General features: G+C 38.2%; 1 protein-coding gene across 1 annotated transcript in view; it reads right to left on the reverse strand.

The window, feature by feature from the left end:
- Window positions 1-401: 401 nt before the first annotated feature.
- Window positions 402-21,729, reverse strand: part of ube3c (ubiquitin protein ligase E3C) — a 31,111-nt gene continuing 9,783 nt past the window's right edge. The window contains exons 13-24 of the mRNA XM_028434600.1: window positions 21,488-21,645; window positions 20,660-20,886; window positions 17,676-17,780; window positions 16,546-16,633; window positions 14,369-14,466; window positions 13,387-13,519; window positions 11,211-11,458; window positions 8,310-8,522; window positions 5,804-5,992; window positions 5,648-5,714; window positions 4,378-4,508; window positions 402-1,647 (exon numbers count right to left, since the gene is read on the reverse strand). Coding sequence (XP_028290401.1) covers window positions 1,477-1,647; window positions 4,378-4,508; window positions 5,648-5,714; window positions 5,804-5,992; window positions 8,310-8,522; window positions 11,211-11,458; window positions 13,387-13,519; window positions 14,369-14,466; window positions 16,546-16,633; window positions 17,676-17,780; window positions 20,660-20,886; window positions 21,488-21,645 — 1,828 coding nt within the window. The 3' untranslated portion in view covers window positions 402-1,476. The remainder of the gene's footprint in view (window positions 1,648-4,377; window positions 4,509-5,647; window positions 5,715-5,803; window positions 5,993-8,309; window positions 8,523-11,210; window positions 11,459-13,386; window positions 13,520-14,368; window positions 14,467-16,545; window positions 16,634-17,675; window positions 17,781-20,659; window positions 20,887-21,487; window positions 21,646-21,729) is intronic.

The raw sequence follows: 21,729 nt of genomic DNA on the forward strand, positions 1-21,729 counted from the left end.
TCAACGACAAGGCTGGTTTTTAAGACCCAATTACTGCTTTAAGTTCCCTGGCCTGGAGAATGTGTAGGATTCTTCCTCCAAGGTGAGAGCATAGGGCAGCGTGTTGAAGAGATGAAGACATGGACTCTGTCCAACATCCGGATGGATCTCCTCCGCACTGCATCAGAGGGCGAGTAGATTTATGACAAAACGCACACAATCTTAATTTGTGCTCAGCTCAATAATGCATCTCAAGGCCAGAACAGTTCTGCTCAGTGTTTCTTAACTGGATGTTTCTTTAATTATATGTCAGAGGTCATAAAACTGAGGAGATTTTCCCACAAAGCAGTTTTACATTGTAATTTACAGGATAAACCATAATCAACTACGGTAAATACGCAAAGACTTAAAGGGTATGCAAATGCAAAAGGAAAAGTTGCTTTATTTGTTGTCTTTCACCCTGTTGGTACACAGATCATTTAAAGTTGAAGCTGTTGCCTTAAAATAGCAAAAGTTGGGTACACTTTTCACCATTAGAGCCTCAAAATAGAGCCACTATTCCACACACACCAAAGAAGAGAAAAAGAATACTGTACAAATAGTAAATTAAAATCAAAATACAACAGAACATATGTAAACATATACATATTCACAAAACCATAAGCTTTTTATTGTATTTTCACCCATTTTTCCAGCAATATAAGCTGAGGAAGTGTGCACACTCACTGAAAGCTTACTGGATAATTGATCATTATCACACGGAATAATTAGAAAAAAATTGAAAACCAGTGTTTCAATGACTTGAATTTTTGTTTTCTTCTCGTCTGTCTTAGCGTCAGAACATTTACTGTCACGTATGCGCTGTCCCGAGGCAATCTAGCTCCGAGTACGCAAACGAATCCAAGCTTGAATACCAATAAAATTTAATACCTCATAAAATCACGATTAAGACTTTTTAATACTTTTTAAGGGCCTTAATTTTTCCACAATTAATTTATCAACTTTTGATACTTTTTAGGACCCCGCGGACACCCTGAATATAAGCTGAGGAAGTGTGCACACTCACTGAAAGCTTATTGGATAATTGATAATTATCATAGGGAATAATTAGAAAGAAATTGAAAACTAGTGTTTCAATGACTTCTGCAGAAAAACATGACTACATGATTTCCCCCCTAATCCCCATTTTGATACTTGGTCTGTCTGATCTATTGCCTATCTGACAGGATGTCACTGGATCTTTGGTGAGAAGTCAAATGTCTGTTGTTGTGTTGGCTCGAACAAAAGAGCAGCAGCTGCTTTTGTCCTCGTCTCAGCGAGTGATGAGTTCTGCACGAGAAGATATAACTACGTATAAAAGCAACATGGCCGTTCAAAAATTACTACATTTCCATCATTGCAAACATTTCTTCAGAGTGGTTTAGATTTCCTCACCCTCAGCTTGGCACACACAAAAACACACAGGAAAAAAAAGCAAAACTTTAATGTCACTGTGGCTCAGCTCAGCTCGAAGCCGGCAGAGGACTCGATGGCGTATAGCAGCTTGTTCCTCATCAGGTTCTGGTCACAGAACTCAGGGAGTTTGAGCAGGTTCATGCAGGTGCTGGCAGTGGGAAGGCGCTCCAGGTCGGAGCCTCCGTTGTGGATGCAGAAGGCAGGGTAGAGCTCCTGTTGGAGGAACAGATGAACACAAACCAGTTAAACTGACTTGATTTCACCACATTGATCATTTCAACACGTGAAAATGAAAGAACAAACTCAAAGCACACAAACAGCAGCAGAATGACTACAGACAGTTACTGTGAGACCAGTTACATCCAAACAAGAGGCTTCACTCGGGCTGGGTGATGTGAACCAAAATGTATGTCTTAATAGTGATATACGATATAAATCTTACTGGTTTTAATTCAAATAAAGTCTATAAGACAATTCTGGGTTAAATTTTCTGATGAAAAATGTCACACAGGCTAAAATCACATCGCAGGGCTTTAAAATTGGTAAACAAAATAAATTGTGTGTATCACAAACATGAGCAACTCGCGGCCTCAAAAGTACTGTAAATGCACAAAATGACAGCAAATAAATACTCACAATTACTACAAAAATACAGAGAAATGCACAAAAGAACAACACATATACTTAATAGGACAACAAAATACACAAAAAGAGAGAAAAAATGCACAAAAAAACAACAAAAATACACAAAAGGACAGAAAAAGAGAAAAATTGCACAATGGGACAACATAAATACATAATATAAAAATAAACAAAAGACCTGAAAGGAAAAAAATATACAATGGTACAACAAAAATTCAAGAAAAACATACACGACCCAAAAAAATGCACAAAACAACAACAAAAATACATAGGACGTCAACATACACAAAAAGAGTCAAAAATACGTAACAACACTGGGACATTTATTAACAAACAGCTGTACACTTGGCTTCCCCTGTAAGGGACAGCACGTGTGAGTGAGTACTGTAGCTTGGCTTGTTTAAGTGAAGGTCTGGGTTAGGAGTAGGACACACTCGGAAATCTAACTGTGATTTTCTGATAAGTAGAGAAAGCAGCGACTCCATTATAGGCAATATTGTAAATTCCAATATCGCCAAAACAGAAAACTTGACATATGTTGAATCTCAATATATTGCCCAGCCCTCTGAATATACACCAGAGATGTACAAACTCTGCTCAAACACAACTGTTAGAGGACGGACACATTTAATCTGCCCCTCCAGGACTGTGGGTGCCTGAACCACCTGAAAGACAGACATAGCAATTAGCAATAAAAAAAACCAAAAGACACTAAATCAGACAGGAAGTATCAGTAACTTCAAAGCTGTGATAACATTTTACTGTTCAAGACAAAGAGGAGAGCTGTGATGGGAACATCCTGTGGCATTTAAAGAGTGAAAAATGACCCACGTGTGTCAGTAATGATCACAATTTCCAAACCAATCCCGATTAAGCAATAAATGTCAAATTGCACAGGGGGATAAATGTTAAAAGAGAGACATTAGGTGCTAAGCTAATACAGCAGGAGCATAAATTGAGGAAAATTGGAGCAGAGCTTGAAAGGAGCCGGCCTACAGTCTGACCCTTTGATGAGCCGCAGGAGAAATGGTGGTTTCATGTTGTCTATCCAGGTTTTTTTTTTTTTTTATTCCTCTCTGCTGATGAGGCCACCTCATCTGCAGACAGTGACACCAACCTTTTCCATCACGATGCCCCAGCTTGATTTCATCTCGCTTTTTAAAGTTAGCATATACATCTCGAGCGCTAACACTCGCCCGATTAAATGTCTCTTCAGGGAATCGGCCATAATGACCCAATTTTTTGGACAATTACCGTATTAAAGTATCGTTGCTTATTGAGAAAGTGTCATTACGGCGGCTATCATTAGAGGCAGGAAGAAAAAAAAAAAAAAAGAGTTTCCATCATGTTTTTAAAATGGCTTCTACTGACAGAGCTATTTCTTCTCTAATGAATCCTGGGCCGTTTTCACGACAGCTAATTAAGGCTGTGCTGGCTGGAGCGGAGGGCCGGGTCAGAGGCCACTCCCTCACAAATTATCGCCCTTTCCAGGCCAGAGAGGCGGCGAGTTGGGAGGGGGAGCAGTCACTCGCTGCACAAAGTCAGAGTGAAAACAGTTTGCAGTCAAACTCAAGAGGAGGCACCATGACAACAATTTAGGAAGTGTTTTTTTAGCCGAACTCAGCTGGAGAACAACAATAAAGTTTTCCTAATTAATGGCTGCTAGCCTGAGTACTGAAAGCAATCATTTTATGATTACAGCTCCTGGTTAGACCAGGTGTGACATAAAAAGTATTTAATGGCCCTGAGCAACACTTTCTTCTTTATCGCTTATTTGAAACTACTTAAGAGTCCTACAAATCAAGTCTGGGAGAAAGTGAAACAGTGCCCACTTAGGAAATCATCTCCCAAATGGAGGTTAGCAGTAATGACTCAGCAGTGTTGAATCCGCGTTCGGATGTAGACAGGTGTATTTTCCGCCCTCATTTGTCTCACAGGAAATTGCCACTCATTGTCGTGTCGCACAAAAGGGTAAAAAAGTTGAAAAGTTCAACCTCATACCAAGTTCTGAATGGGAATATTTGTGCAGCTAAGGTGTCCAGCCGAGCCCACACACACTGAGGTCATGAACTTTCAAAGTGTGTACACAAAGATAAGTTTTAGCACATTGCCCTGGTCCTGTGACATCATCATTCTGAGGTGTGCTATCAGTCTGAGCATTATCATTACTGAGACATTAAAGGAAATGCTCCCTACTGTGGGCCTTTGAAAAGCTGCAGATAACAGTGGAACACAGGAGTGGAGAGACGGCGGAGCGAGTGGAGGAGGTAAAATGATGGATTGTGTCTGAGAAAGCGTCACCTTGAAGCCCAGCAGTGGCGGCCTGGAGCAGCTGGTGACGAACTTGAGCAGCATGCGCTTTTCGTCGTCTGTAAAGCTTTCGACCACCTCCCAGAAGATCTGGATGACCGGATGAGTGGCTGAATAACCACCTGAAGGAGACAAGTTACATTATGAATTGCATAAATAAAAAGTGCATAAAAAACATCTGACAATGCTACTATGAATAAAGTAAGACAAGCAGGAAAGAAAATAGATAATTGAATAAAATTTTCTAAAATACAAATTTGGCTTAACTTCATTTTAGAAAATAGTCAGACTCTTTGTTTGAAATGTTTTTAAATTGCAATAATATTTTTTTTAAATGATTTTCTGTTTCATTCATCTTCTGAACCTGGTGCACTCTATAGGGCATGGATTTTAAAGCTGTGGGCCAGGACCCAAGAGTGGGTTACATACCTGATTTCAGTAGGTCGCAGACAAAACAAATTTGATTCTCTATTCTCAGAACTGTAAGCTTTACAAACCTGAGAGCTGAAGTTTAATTTTCCACAAATTAAAAGGTAGAATTGACATAATTTTTTTGTGGTTTCCTCTTTGAATACAACTTATTAAATTTATTTGGCATTTTCTGCAGTTTTTCTATTAAGTTTTTTTTGTGCATAAAAATCAGGAAAATGAAAGTTGACTGTGATGATAATGTGACTATTTCTTGTTGTTTTTTGCCCTGGTGTGATATTCTGTATCATCTCTATTTCCAGATGTTGGTATTGAAAGTGAAACACTGCAAACTTCCTAACTTTTCTGAGTGCTGGAGTTAGTTGCCAATTGAAAAGTGTGCTGACTGCTCATCACACATTGAGTATAAATGTGAAGCAGACTTTGACATTCAGCACAGCAGAGTAAATATGTAGTATAGAGTTAACAAGATGCGCTGCCAAATCAGTGAGTTTCCCCAGCTTCTATTTATTTTATGAATTTTTTTTTTAAAGCAACTAACAACAAATCATATTACTTTTCACGTTGTATCTAGTGACTTTTGCGGTGTCTAGTTATTCTACCGTGTGCCCCCTTCCTGTCCCATCATCAGAGTCGTTACTACTTCTACCGACGGCTTTTATTAACCGTCATGTCTGTGTATTTCTCGTGTCGCCATTCATTCATCCACTAAAGTGCCAGATTTTTGAATGGGCTTTGGTGAGACAATCAGTGTGACTGCAGCGATCATGTAAACCAGCGACTCCCTAATTCCAAACAAGTATGTTTTAGTTTAATCTGTGGATGATCTTACCAGAGTAGTTGGTGAAGTGTTTGAGGTCGTCCAAACAAATTGGCACATGGGCTCCAGATATCAACACCTATTGAGATGCAAAAGTAAGACTTTCAGTTACTGAGTGTTGATAAAAAAACTTTAACATGTGAAATCCTCTTTTCCTGAGCAGCGTACCTGGATCTCCTGCTGGTCGAACATACGAAGCCATTCAAGGTTGACGACGTTGGCCAGACCTTGTCTGAAGGCCAAACAGTGAGGCCTGATCTGTTTGTTCAAGCGGTAGTCGGCCATCAGATGGATGTAGGCTATCCTGTTCACTGTGGTCACTGGGATGTCTTTCCCTCCCAGCTTCAGCTCAACTACCTACATTGGAGGCAGAGGTTTGATTATTCTGTGATCTACTGTAAACACTGCAACAATGAATGTAAGCCAGTGCTTCTCAAAGTGTGTTGCACGCCCCCTGGTGGGGAATAAAGACATGACAGGTGGGGCGCGACAAACAGGAGGTCATTTTCAATTTAATTCCAATCTTCTTGAAGTCCTAATGGCAAGAATAAACAAGTTAATTTTAATATAAAATAGAGGACCCAACAATCATTTTGATGGTTTTCTGAAGCTTTTTGGCCCGGATTGCAAAAAAAGCAAAAACTATTCCTGTATTTTTGTCTACTGCATTTTTAATTTTTTTTTTTTTTGCAGGTAATTAGTTTAATTTAGCTTTTAAGTTTTAATTTATTTATGAAATATGTCACTTGCATTATGAAACATTATGTTACTTGTTCCCTGTAAGTTCATTTCATACGTGCACTGAATTTCCTTTTGTTTTCTTCTTTCTTTTGAGCACAGATTGCAAAAACTATTTTTGAGTACTGCACTTTTAAATTAGTTTTTTATGCAGGTGATTAGTTTAATTTAGTGTTTGATTTATTATAAAATGTGATTTGGCAGTATTTTTTGGGGGGCAATGAGCGCAGGTGGGGCTTGAAAGTTCATCTTCGTTCAAAGTGGGAACCACTGATGTAAGAACTGAAAACATTTAGCTTTAAAAAATATATATTTTAAATACACATGCAAGGATCTTCTTCATTTTTCAGGTTTTCCAGATCTAATTTCGATATATACGGTAAGTAATAAGCTATGTTGCACCTTTCAGCGGTTTGATATGTTTAAAGGTGACTTCAGCTTTATTCTAAAAATCTTACTCCAGTCACTTCAGTTCTAATCTTTAATCCTGATTCATCCCATTTCTTTAGATTTTTGTCTGTATTTAATGTGTACAGTGCCTTCAGGAAGTCAGAGTGCTCTCTTCATCTTTGCATGCTACAGGTGACCGACCATCAAACAGGAGGTGCACATTAAATTGTTTTCCAACAGCACTCTGATTAAAGGAGGGGCTTCCTGTGAGTGTCTGGGTTAAGTGTTTTTCGTGGATTCTAAATAGAGCACGCCCACAGAACATCTGCTCCAATACAATTTGGCCTGAGGTTCGTCTTTCATTAGCTTTAAAGCAGTTAGCACTTGATAAGATGTGCTCATCTCTGTTCATAAAGCCGCTAGATGATGACTTCATTGCATTGGAAGAAGATAATGCACATCTTTACCCATTGCTTTCTGCTTCCATCTGCTTAGTGTGAACTTGAGTTTTGACACAAACTATTAAATGCAATTTAGATTTTTTTTAAATTGTACTTTTATGTGCTTTTTGACATTTTGAGGTTGTTTGGAAAATGTGGTTCGTCAGACCATGTTATGTCCATCTTGATCTGTGATCTGAATTTAACGAGCAGTTATTATAATTAGTCATATTTTCAGATAACCTTGGTCATGTGTGAATACCATGACTTTTGTTAATAAAAGCTGCTTAATAAAAACATGCTTGATCAGAAAGCTTTCTCAAGAATCAATATCAATTGTCACCTTGATATCAACATGAAACTTTCTGATAAACAACTTAATGGGTTATATAATATTAACCAAACAGTGGACAAAGGTCAACAATCAGTAAATTACTGCCAGGTTTTGTCTGTTAGTATTTTTTTAACCTCATGAGTGTCTCCGCCTCATTAACAGTTCACCAGTCTCTCCTTGCTTTGGATCCTTATTATGTGCTAATGTAAGAGAATTACTGCCAGTATCTTGCTTGCTTTGGCTATCACAGAAGGGCAAATGCAGGGCAGACTGCTCCCAAGTGTGTGCCTAATCTTTCACAAATTGTTTTCCCTATGGTGTTTGCCGTGCCGTGTTTGTGAGCAGGAAGGCCACATTGTAACTCAGGTGTTGTTTGAGAAGAGCTAATAAGACGTGTTAAGGCCCTGAGCAAACAGGGGCTCCGTGTGGAGTGCGGGTCTGGGTCCGGTGACTCAGAGTGCCGTTGTTAGCACCTCGTCGCTTCAGCCATGAGCTTTGCAAGGGCCGTGCTTAAAAGCGACTCGTAGCTTCTGTCAGGCGTGCTGTGAGATTGTTTCGGGGGGAACGGCAGGTGGAACAGTCAACAGTGAAGCAGCGTTCCTGGCACTGAGGCTTACAGAGGCTGCAGGGACGTGCTTTATCTCTCACACAGCTCAAAAGTGACAAATCATCGAGGAAATGAATTATTAACATCTTAAAGAGAGCCAAACAGCTGAGAAGAAATATGGCTGATTGGGAACTGAACAGAAGAAGAAAGGAATCATTTATTCACCTGAGCCTGTCCCAGATCATTATTGACCACTGTGAAGTTGAGGCCCAGCTCTTCCACATCGCCCTCGTAGCTCTTTAGGAAAAGAAGGTTGCGATACATCTCTGGGTCCAGGGAGGCCAGGTGATGGATGTCCACATCTGCACTAGTTCCCAAAAGCTTGGACAGGAAAAAACTGGCAAAGGGCAGCTCCACCAGCATGTTCTCATACAGAGCCTATAAAGAAAAACATGGATCAGAATAAAACTCTACCTCCATCCTACAGATGCTACTAGTACGTGCACTCCTTGGATAGCTAAAAGGAAATAAACATTGAAGTTTGATCAAGAGGCACTCATCATTGATCTCATATTGACTTTAAGGCGAAGCACAGTGCAGACACTTTCTGGCCTAATCAGAGGAGGGAAGACTAGTAGCAGCTATATTTGTGATGTTTTATTAGCTTCTTATGTTTGTAATTATTTTAAGCTGAACCTTTATGGTCCATACGTCTTTTAAACTTTTTTTTTTCTACATTTTTTAATAAGTTGCAGATCAATAACAACAAAATTCTGGCCCATTTTGATATCAAACTGGATTCAAAGTGGTACAACCTATGTAAGAATCTATGAGCGCATCTTTATCTTGAGGTGATTATATTTGCACATCAATCTCTGCTGATCTGTATCAAGGATTCAGTGATAAAACACATCATCAAAAGACAGAGAGTCATACACACAACACATGTGATCCTAAACACGTGTGCTTCCTGTGTTCAACTGCAATCAAACTTTATAAATGCTGCTACTCACCTTGACCTCAGATGCCATTAGGAGGCAAAGCCGGGCAGGTGACTCATAAAACCCTAAGCTAATGTACTGGAATAGTCCAAAAAAGAGCCCATTGGCGACATTAAAATATACAGGTCTTTATAAATGATTGCACTAAAAACCCTGACCACATCAGCTAAATGGATTATAAATCCAGAGGATTTCCATAATGCATGCATCTTAAACACACAAGCGTGCATAAATCACAGCTATTTTCTAAACACGGGTTAATTGAACAACTTTAAACATTGTCTATTTTTTATGTAAAATAATCCACTTAGTAATTCTCTTGTGACTGCTGCTCGTTTGAGACCATATGCCTAGCATGGCCCCCTGAAACCTATCAATAACACTTGTGCCGGGAAGAGGCAGCGATAAGTATATGGAAAAAAACCTGTAGCCTTATTTTCCCAGTGCCACTTGCTTTATTTATGAGTGTTTATTGCCAGAAATTGTGCCAAAATGACTTGAGCTGCTTGGAATTAATTATTATAGTCCAGGCCTTTTAATATAAGTGAGTGCAGTGGCAACGCAATTAAAGCAGATCGCGACACCATCAGGTGAAATAAATGCCACCGACACCGCAGGTGCATTCTGTTAGCTGCCAAATAAATTCTTTAATTTACAACATTAGGAATCAATAGAATTATAATGCTTTTCAAACACATCGCTATGAATCAGTATCCTCAGATTCCCTAGATGGGAGCAATCAGTTGATGTGGATCACTGAGGAGAGGCCGTGCAGAAGAAGGAGGTTCAACACTTTCTTCACCCTTTTAGGAGGGTCTCTGCTAATGAGGCCAGAGCTTTTCTGCTAATGAGAGACGAATGAAGCACGGGGAGATGTTGTATCACCTAATGAGAAACGCTTTTTTGTCGCAAGCCATCTCATTAGGAATTAATTAACTTTTTTTTTTGTTTTTTAGACCCAAAACGACAAAGCCACTAAAGCTAAAGTAACCTGTTTTCATGTTTCCCCATTTGTGGCTTAAATCTTTCTGCTTGTCAGCTGGGTGGACAAGTGAGGAAGAAGGATGACGACCGGCCTCTATTCTGATGCTCAATCCCATTTCAGTGAGTACCCGAGACAAGCCACTCCTGCCTGTAATACATCACCCCACAACAATGGCACGCCTCGGACATTAATTAACATTATTAATCTCCTATGTCCTTTGAGCCACAACTTGCACTGTGCACACTGCAGAGGCGGTGATGCAATCCCAATCTATATAAACGGTCGCCTTTTATCCAGGCAATAGCAGCACTAAACAAATATCAATATGCCTCTTAAATGGCTGCTCAAACGTCCATTTTTATGGAGAAAGAGGAACTTAAGGAAGGGTTAAGTGAAAGTCAAATTCAAATTAATTTCCCCCACCTAATTGCCTGAACCATTAGCTATGAAGTGCACAATATCGTAGACGAGAGGGCGGAGAGAGCTCCTCTAAGCTGATTGATCATTTCCCACTCGGTAAAAACTGAGGAGGAAAAAAAGAGGACGAGGGGAGAAAAGGACCGTAGGAGGAGTCAGCGCGCGCTGATAAGCGGACCAGAACAGAGATCTGGATGGTCCTGACTGTAAAACAGATCAAAATGCTATTACCACATGCTTTGAACGCTTATTTATGTCCTGTCTCTGTGGGCCTGCTGATTTAGTGCCAGACAAATGCAATCACTACACAAACAAGAGGTAGGAATCATCGGCTAATGGAAGCCCTAATTGAGAGGCGACCGCTTGTCATGAGGTAATTCTTCTTTGGGTTGGGATGATAGCACCCCCCCACCTGCCCACCTTTCAGGAACAACGCATCTTGATAAACAATCACTACCACATGCATTAGGCATGATTTAGAAACATTAGGCTCTAATAAATAGTAGGAAGAGCCCGGAAAACAAAACTGTCAACAGATTAAGCACAAAGGCTAATCAACAAAACTCAGATGCTGTCGCCAGGAGTAGGTTCTGACCCTAACCTCATTATCTTGAGAATAAAAATGAATAGATACAGCTTCTTTCAACAGTGTCAGCATCTAGTTCACACATGTTCAGTGAGAACATATTTTATTTTGCAGTCAGTTTCATACGTCTGACTCACCTTTCCCAGGATCCTCCCTAAGAAGTAGTAATGCCTGGTGAAGGAGTCCTCCACCAACATCTCTGCGGTTGGGCTTGGGTACAGCAGGCCCTCATTGGTGGTCTTAAAAAAACCCTGGTTGGGATTGAAGCCCGATTTCAGGAGCTCATTAAGGAATTCACGAAAGATTCCACCGCCATCAATGCCGGCCTCATCAAGACCATGAGCGTTCAGCAGATGGACTCGAATCCTTTTTTTCAGGTCAGGTTCTGAAAACAACAAAAGATGTGGCAAGATTTTAAAAAAAACACAGTTAATGGTTCATAGTCACAGTAAAAGGGTTTTTATTTACACTCCATAAACGTCACCAATAGCTTTCTGTGGCTTGCACTGATTTTTATTCTCAAGTTCACATTCATTCTTCCCTCGTTTCCAGCATGGGAATTAATGGGACGGGCAGCCTCTTCTGTTTAGTAGTTGATGGTTTTGCTCCCAGTTTATAATGGTAATAAACAGATTTCGCTCCCTGAAAGAATCTGAACCTCATAAACTGACGTCAACTTTACATTTTAACAACAAAGCAGCTGCTTTGGCTCATAAGAACTGTTTATTTTTATAAGCGCCGACTGACATGATGGGTGCATTTATGACAGAGCAGAAATATGAGTTTCAAATGATTTCCATTTAGACGTATAACAAATAAACATACATATCTGTGATGTTAATGGTGTGGTATGAATAAAAACATGGATACATGGATGTTTTTTTTCTTTTGTGTAGTGACTGAATGTTGCTTTTAGTGTTACACAGTGATTTAGTTTTTGACTAATGGGATGACATGACAAAATAATACTACAAGCATTTTAGGACACTGCACAAGATATATTAGCAAAAAAAAACAATAACACATTTTTTATAAAAGTGCAGCAAAGAAGACAGTGATTAAAACTGATCCGTGCAATACACATTATAGTAGTACGCAATCCTTTGTCCACACTGCTGATCTAAAATACAGAAGAGATAAGTGCATAATTGTTGGTTATCCAGCCGTCATTTTACAACATTAATGAAAAACATGATTAGTTTCCACTTTTTCTTGCTTTTGGCACATTTTTTAGTGATCTCTAAAACAAACAGCTGAACTAGACAAATCTACCAGATACTGATCATTAAAACAGTAATTTAAAAAAACAAAAAATAAAACAGTTTGAAAAGAGATCAGTGTCCTAAAATGACCTGTTGATAAAGTAGAGCTTTTGTATTATTTTGTTCTCACATTAAAATGTCTTTTTGTCTGAATTAATCCTTGTTAATATACCCAAAGTCACAGGGAAGAAACTTAAACTCATATCGAGTCCAAAGAGTTAAAATGCTTTGAGTAGTTTGAGTTTGTCATAGAATATTAAGAATCAAATAGATGGATGAAAGACTTTCTAAATGTAGTGTTATTTGTTATTTGTTTATACTATCTACTAGAGTAAATAATTTTGCTTTTAAGTTTAAACACAGGTGGGGGAGGGAAACCACAACAATTCACATGAAACACAGAAAAAGAACCAAAAACATATTTGGAGTATATTGTGATCTTTTTCCCTTCCAACATGTTTAGCAGAAAAGCATTTTTCTTGACCCGCAAAATATTCAAATCAAATTCTGTAAAAGGTCATCTTTCAGAATAATTAATGTACAGTGATAAATCAACATAGCTATAACTTATAGACACATAAATGATATAGATCATGTCTTCAGCTCACGTCTCCCACTACTCTTTTTAATCAGATTGCCATCTCTGAAGTACCCTTTCAAATCCAAACACAAAAGAGGTGACTTAAAATAATTGATTCGGCTTTTATGTGAACCATTAAAATAATCGCAAACGCAATTAGGCTTTACAGAAATTCAATATTATATACAAAAAGAGGGCTAACCTTCATTTTTAATTTGAGCTAAAACCTTGAACCCCCTGCATTCACATTTTACAGAGCATAACAAGAGTTTCAGTGACGATGGCAACATTTATTACACCACGTGTTCTCTCCTCTGCTCCTATTCCTCAAATAAATGCAAGGAACAACAACAGTGGAGTTGCACATTTTCCAAAAATAGATAGAACCAAGACATGTCATTTTTATGTGTTTAACGCCAAATACACACGTAATGCTTCCTTGCTGTTAGAGTGCTGTAATGCGAGGCATACCATTTTCAGGTGAGAGCTTATCGTAGGCGTCTTCGTAGATGTAGTTGCGTCTGATGGTGACAATGATGCCATCGGGGAACGGCCCATCCCCCTGTACGTCACGTTTGTCAGTATAAATTAACCTCTGGAAGATCTACAAGGCAGATGGAAAAAACAGATACAGGGTTGGTAACACATTCTTCGAATTATAAAAGCTTTGAGTCAGGCAGAAACGGGTTCTCCAGAAGATATTACAGAGAAATTAAAGCAAAGAAATGAAGTCAGTATACCAAAATAATTGTTGTTTTTTACAAATAACAAATGCGTGTGTTAATCTGAGCTCATAGCTAGAAAGTTGCACGACTAAATTGTAACAAATGAAATGATTTATGCAGCTGAAATTATTGCATTCAAGTTTTTCAGGCTTCTACATATTCATCAAAACGTAACAATCTTCTTTATCATAGGCCAAACATAAACAAAGTGCCACATGTAAATACGGTGAGCACCGTACAATAGCTTTGTCCCTCCCTATTGTATCAGTGGAAACAGAAAATATTTATCTCTAACATCAAATTGAAAAACTGTTCCCTAGTGTTAAAATAGTCTCTTTACCGCCTACACTAAATCACATGAATTAGCCAATGCCAGGTGTTCTGGTACCATTAAATACCCTAAAGCAGTATTTCCCAAACTTTTACAGGTCGTGACCCCATTTTTCTCTAATTTCTGGCAGCCCCAGAGACATGATCAAAATCTAATTCTATAAAAAAAGAAATGTATGTGCACAAATCCTGACTACTCTGTATTCGTTACACAGTATAACAAAATGATGTGCCAGATCAGATATTTTATCATATTTATTATTCATTGTGTCATAAGTTTTATTTAGAGAACAATAAATCTTCACTGCTTTGCAGACTGCGCATCGTCTATCTAATGTTACACAGGAGTTTTTTCTCTATACAATGCTCTTATTATCATTGCAGTAATAGTGCAGTACCTTCACTCGCTCTTCAAAGGGAACAACAAACGGTAGCTCTGTGAGGATGGCGAGATGTCTCTCCTCAGACACAGTCAGCTGTGGAGGCTCAGAGCCGACTGCAGACACACACAAAACACACAACAGGGTTTGTAATGCTGGGAAAAGAATTCACAAAAACAAATTATCCAAATATGCTGCGCGATCCAGACATTAAGGGCACATATTAAGTTCTTATAAATATAAATTGTATTTAATATTTTATTGAAAAAAGGCATTGCTTTTCATTCCAAACAAGTGCCTCGTTAAAAGCTGAATTATAGCCAGTGTAGGATGCATACATCTAATTCATTAGTATTAATAAAATCTAAGCTCACTCTTAAAATCTTTTTGTTAATGTTTATAATTTAAATACAATACGACTTGTTTTTGTAAATTTGCAAAATGATAGCCAAAACATTGTGCTCATGTGTAAACCTCACTTCACTAACTCACCTCACTGGTGAAAAGCATGAATACGATTTAGCTCACCCACGATTTACCATTAAGAAGTTTCCATTCGAAAACCTTTTGATTCCACCATTATTTAAACTGCACACATCCATCTGTCAAGCTTCATCCATTAAGCCGACATTGGTTTGATATTAAACTCAGGGTTTGGCCATTTTCACACATTTGCAAACAGAGAAAAAAAAAGTCCCAACAGCTAAACTGCTCTTTAGCCTCTTAAGCGGCTTCCACTGCTGCACAATTATTCTGCTCAATTAGTCAATCTGATCTGCATTTGTGGAGAAATATGGCCTCGGAGTGGTCAATATGTTGCTCATTCATCAGCTGGGGGGGCGTCCATTTAAGGAAATGAGAATGGCCAGACAAACACACAGCCCAGATGTGGCTAGGTTCATCAGGTACTTTCACACTAATTAAATTTATCCCATACAGCCTTGGAGTGGCATTAGGTAGATCATACACACATTGTTATCAGCTTGTTTTCACACCACACTTCACAGAGATCCAGACTTTACAAAGCTCTGCCTGTTTCAGTCTATTAGCTGCTCAAAGCCTAACCAGTCAATGTGAAGAGAATGTGCTGCATGTGTCAAAAAGTGAAAAAGGACCAAGTTCATTTATGCATCAATCTGACACTAGCCTCACCTTTTCAGCCATCACCAAACAATGCTGGAGTAGCAGAGCTGTACATTAAAGGGGCAGCCACAGTATTATGAAAAACTCACTTTATAATGGTTTTGCTACAGTGATATACAACCCTTTAGCCTCATTCAGAGGACCAAAGTTGATAAAGTTCTGTTTCCTGCCTCCCTTGTTATTCCACATTTTGTAAAAAGTCAGCTCCAAACGGGCGAGTTAGATTTTTCCCCCAATTATACGTCATAAGGTGGAAAATCCTCCTCCTGACAATCCTGGCTCCTCCTACCCTCTCAGACTATCTCACAGTTAAAACAGACACTGCAGTTTAATATAGAATATATATTGTACTTTATTGTCATATATGTAAAGCTACACACACAAAGTGTGTTCTCTGCATTTAACCCCTCCCCGAAGAGCAGTGGGCAGCAACGGTGTAGCAGCCGGAGCCGTTCCATTTTTAGTAACCATTATATCACATTGCATCTCCTTTGACTTGATGTGAAGTGTTTGTGACACAATGCAATGCAGCAGTTGGACAAAACAGTGGACTATCACCTTGAATGGACTATTCCTGTAATAATTAGTGGAGAAGATGACATGAAAGCAACGTAGCAGCCCCGGTGAGTGTTTGAAGCAGCTGACTCAGCTGATTGATTCTGTTGATGCTGCACGGCGCACACACACACACCCTGAAACAATATTTGTCTGACTCACAATCACAATAGCCTCTTAAATAGCCATGTGTTTTACTGTAATGTGCAGTTTTTTGGTTGAAAACAATAATAAGTGTGTGGATAGCAACAAAAAAAAAATCACTAGTGATCAGCTGTTGTGTGGAGTCAGCATCTACGGACACGCCTACTCACGAATATGCATAAGTAGGCACCAAAACAGCATGTTTTTAGAACTGTTGAGAAAAAAAATTGCATAATACTGGACCTGTAAATACAACACTAAGTAACAGGTCTAAAGTCAGACTTTTAAAACATTGCAGCACAAAATAATGGTCGAATGTATGTAAAAACATAAATGAAAGATCATTGTAGTACCATCCAGAGTTGACTGAAGTGGTCCAATGCGACCCATTCTCCGTGTCCTCCACACATTCCTCGCAGCTGGGACGTACAGCTGAGTGACCTGATGACAGAGGAGGAGGATACGAAGATCAGCATTTTTCTCATTTAGATTTAATTATGGATCTTTACTTTGTATGGATTTTTGCTGATATATGTCTGTCTGTAACTGTTAAATGTCTTAAATTATTATCAATGCATTGTCCAAAACAGATCTCTCTTGAAAATGAGATCTTGTTGTCTCAATGGGGCTATACCTGTATAAATAAATACAAAAATAAACCCAAACAATTTAGACAATCATAACTGATGTGCAAGCTATTATGACTGATCATTTACTCAAAGTTTCCAATTACTGTTAAACTGATAATTAAGATTCTTTACCAAAATAATAAACGTTCATCATGATTTTTCCAATTTCTTAATTTTAATTGCAATATAGGAACGGAAGTATTACATTTATTTACTCCAAACCTTCATTTTCTATCTGTTGTTTTTTGTTCATCTTATATATTTTTAAAATCAGAGTTAAATTGTTTAATGGTTTGAAATAACATGTCTGGTTGGACTAAACCAAGAGAGATATGCCTTTACTTCCTTACTGCTGTATTTCCGTGTTTTGTTTTGTTTTGAATTATTATTTCTAAGGCCTTTGTTTGTCATAGGTTTATACTAACATAGTGTTTATGAAGAAAAAAAAATATTACTGAACTACAATTAGGTAGAGTGACAGACACAGGTACTGGTGCACTCTTTAGGTTCCACTACCTAAAGCAAACATTCTCAGCAAAATAAAAGTAGACTGCATTGATGTAAAAACAATTTTTCTATATACTGCATATAGCTTTGTCTTTTTTTAAAAAAATTAGGAAAATCCATTTCCATCCTTATGTATAAATTATTTAAATTAACTTTAAATTGTTTCCATTATTACTGGAATTTCTTGTGCTGACAACTAAAAGTCGTTATAAAACGTAATAACCTCAATTGTTTGAATACAACCTGTAATCTTTCATGCAGGCGCTTTCATATTTCTACTTCATGTGTTATATATTAAAAAAAACTCTCCGAAATATTGAAGGGAAAATGTCTCGACAGTTCAATACCTTATCGGCTCGGATGTTGACCTCTTCAGAAAGCCAATGACCCGCAGGACAAAAGGGTCGTCTGATGTCACGAGCTTTCACCATCTTCACCAAGTTAGTGATGACCTGAGTTGTATATCACAAACACACACACTTTAGCATCTTTAATTTTCACACATTATACATTGAAACTCAAAAAAGTGCCTATAAAAAAAGCTTTTTTTTTTAATCAAAAGCCTATCAACAGAATGAGTTGCCTGATATCTGTGAGGGGTGTGGGGGAAGAGCAATTTGAGAATTTAGCCATTAGCGTGCCGTTTATGGGGAGTAGAAAAGAAAAACGACTTGGGCCGTCCCCCAGTGTCCAGCCCTATTAATTACTGGCTCAGTCTGCTGACATCAGCCACCAGACAAAGGGCTGGACATGCAGAGCAGCGTCGGTTCAAAGTGTTGGTGCACGTGGCACTGCTTTCCTCTCCCCTACACACTTCTAATGGAGGCATTGATGCAATGTTGATCAGTATTTGCAGAAAGCTTTGCAATGACTTTTCGATTTCTACATCTAAATATTACATTACAATGGAAAACCGGAGGAAAAAAAAACACAGGTCAATAAAAAGGATTACAGAATTGGGAAGTGAGAATGTGATCAAAGTAACTGTAAGTCTTTTAAATCAGAGCACAAGCTATTAAAACATTATAAATCTCTAACACAAATGATGACATTAATTATCAGTGACTCCACCATCCTCTGCTCTTTTCTTTTTGACCCCTTTTTGTGATTATTGCCAGAAAAAAATTTGGATATGATCTCAAAGATTTGGAAAAGTTGCTGCTTGGACAGAGTTTTTAGTTAAATATGAAACTACAAACAACGGTCTTAATTCTTAGATAAAATTCCTACTATAGAAAAAGCTGATGCAATTACTGCATATGGTGTTTTATTCAAATTTCAAGTTTCTGCTTTGCTTCCCAATAAAAATATGAGGAAATGTATATTAGACAGTAAGTATTCCTGCTAATAAACCCATTATAAACCTGGGAATGTTTCTAAAATGGCTCCATTAGGAAGTCACTATGGATTTCAAATCTCTTCAAACATTTCAGCATCTTCTCAAGTTCACCCTGCATACATCTGCAGGGATGTAACATATCAACCTGGGCCATTTCCATATAATACCCTCAGCTGGAATATTTCAATCGAAATGCTCTTCTCTAAAGCACGTCATTTTCATATAGCAGCGATCAATCATGGCCAATCACCAAGAAGCAACCACAGTTTGCAATAATAGCAAGTGCAAAATGTTGTAGCAGGTACGTTGCGATGGGCTCGGAGCAGACCTGCCCCGTGACTCTGGCAATGAATAAGCATTCCTTAATTAGCCCATCGGGTTAAGTGCAAACCTTAATGGGCCTTTCCCAAACTCCAGCGTGACATCGTTCTCCAAACATGGCCAAGAAGAAAGTTCCATTAGCAATATTAATACAAGCTTAGTTGATCATTTTCATTCAATTAACTTCTTTCAATTAAATAGATAGCTCGACAATGGGGTGATAAAAGATGGGGAGGGACGGCTGATGACACGAACCAAACATTAGCGCGTTAGGGGTCAGCGGCGTTAAACTGACTGTAAATCCCAGCGTTCAATTTGGAAAATGCATTTTCCCTGCTCCCCACTTCTTTAATGGGTCGTTTCAGCTGACAAGGGGCCTTTGAGCAGATCTTTTATGAAAATTCCAGACATGCTCTCTGTGTATTTGCCACCTTTTACGGAACGCCCGTGTTCGCTTTTAAATCCTTCAGTCTAACAGCCAAGAACAAAGTCCCTCCAACACTGTCTTCAACAGAGAGTGCAGGGAAGGGGCAAGGAGCGCTGAAAGGGAGGAATCAAGTTAATGCCAATTTCTGCCTCATTTGCTTTGAGTAAATAACCACAGGGTGACCTCCATTGTTCCCCACCTTGTCTTCCTGTCGTTGCCTGTTCATGCATACATGTTTAACACCAACAACATACAAGCGTTTTACTGAATGCAGGCATATGACAGTCAGCTTTTACACAGTTTATCATATTTGGATAAAAGAAAGATAGAAAACAAACGTGAGAAACAGGGATGAATAATACAATTAAATAATATTCATACATATGTTTGTAAAAAAAGAAGGAAAAAAAACATGTTGAATGATTTTTCAAAAGTATAATTACTTCACAAATTGATGCAGGTTCAAAAGTTGTTGTTTTTTTCTTCATTTATGTGACTTTTTAGTCAAATTAATGGATTTGTGCTTTACTAGACATTAAGGTTCTGCATGATGTTTCAAATGCTTAAGTTCAGTAAAAAATGTTAAATGCTCATAAAGGTAAACACTATTAGACATATTTTATTATATATTACATTTCTAAGATATTATTGTGCTGAATTCTGTTGGACTCATGGAAGACTGGTTGGTTGTGTTTGTGTACATACATACAATAAGGGGATACACTTCACAGTGTACAATATGGTGACCAAAATCAGTGAACACAGAGAGAAAGCAACTATTTGCCCCAGTGTAAATATGTTAAAACTAACTTGTGTTTATTAAAAGGACAGCATTTAAGCAAGATGATGTAGTGCTATGTAAAAAAATAACCTTAAATTGATCTTCAAGGAAAGGTTGGAGTGCTGTTATATAGGAAAGTTTTTTACAAAAGTTCAAAATCAGATTTTGTTCTTAGGCTTATAAAAAGTTGAGGACAAAGTGTCAAATCTGAAACTACTGGACACATGAAAATCAGATAAAAATTTTAATTATAAAATTTCTATTTAAAATGTAGATTACTTTATAATCAATGGATATAACAACAACAACAACAACAGATAATCAATATAAAAAAAAATCCTTGTCTTCTGATTCAATTACTCCGGTATTTTTATTAGTGTGTGTGGGTTTCAAGACACTAATGCTACTAAACTTTTACACGCAATTCATTTTAAAGATAAATGCTGTGCTACATGCATTTCACCTTGAAAAGCTGCACCCAACGCTTCTCCTCTGCCTGAATGCGCTGCTGGATCAGGGTGTTGGTTTTGACGCCGACACTGCGAAAGGCAGCCATGTATTCTTCTCTGTGCTCAGTTTTGGTTTCAGGGTAAGCCAGCTTGATGATTCCCAAACAGGCATCCCTCAGACAGCGAGACAAAGTCACCAGCTCTGACAGCGTGAAGGGCATCATGGTGGACTGCGTCTGACCTGATGGGGGAGATCATTTTGTTAGTTTTTTCACCGTGATGATGGGCTAAGGTACAGAGAGAATTACAGGCTGATTCACTGGTTTGATTTTACTTCATAGAATTCAGCGAACAAGAACAAAGACGCATCATATCCATGCTCAAAGAGAAAGTTAGTGTAGCAAAAGTCCACAACTTTTTGGCTTGTAGAAAGTGTTTTCCCTTTTCATCGCAACTTTTTTCATTTTGATAAAATTTTTATAATTTTGAACATTAAAAGATGGCAGACCACATCTGTTACATTACAGGGCAGTTCACTTATAAGGCTATGGCTAGTCACTACACACACCAATACGTATCACTCCACCTTTGTCTTTGTATTTTTTTGCCAGTATGAACTCCAGTAACTTAGTAAGAAATTAAACAGTGTGTACCCTATCAAAATATCTGAAATATTTATGATAGCCATTTGATATCTCCTTATTTGTTCATTATTGAGCTAAAGTAATCCAAATTACAATTTTTTGGCACCATTTTAAGTAGATTTAGTAAATATTGTGAGAAGTTTGCATTAGAATTTGGTTCTTATCTTTCCTTTAGAAAAATACAAGTTTGTTTACTACCTTCCAGTTGATGGCCAAAGAACTCGCTGTCATGCACAGAGATGAGGGAGTGGCTGAAGAGAGAGCTGAACAGATAGAAGATGGGAATGATGCGATTGGAGTCCTCAAATGACATCGGAGACCCGCGGGAAATCAGCTGCAGCAGCGGCACCATAGACCTACAGAGAGCAAGGTTAAAGCTACTCACTGAGGAAATTTGCTGAAAAGGATTCAAAGTATACTGTTTATAAAAAAGGATATTA

The sequence above is a fragment of the Gouania willdenowi genome, chromosome 20, assembly GCF_900634775.1.
Source record: "Gouania willdenowi chromosome 20, fGouWil2.1, whole genome shotgun sequence".
NCBI classification, from domain to species: domain Eukaryota; kingdom Metazoa; phylum Chordata; class Actinopteri; order Blenniiformes; family Gobiesocidae; genus Gouania; species Gouania willdenowi.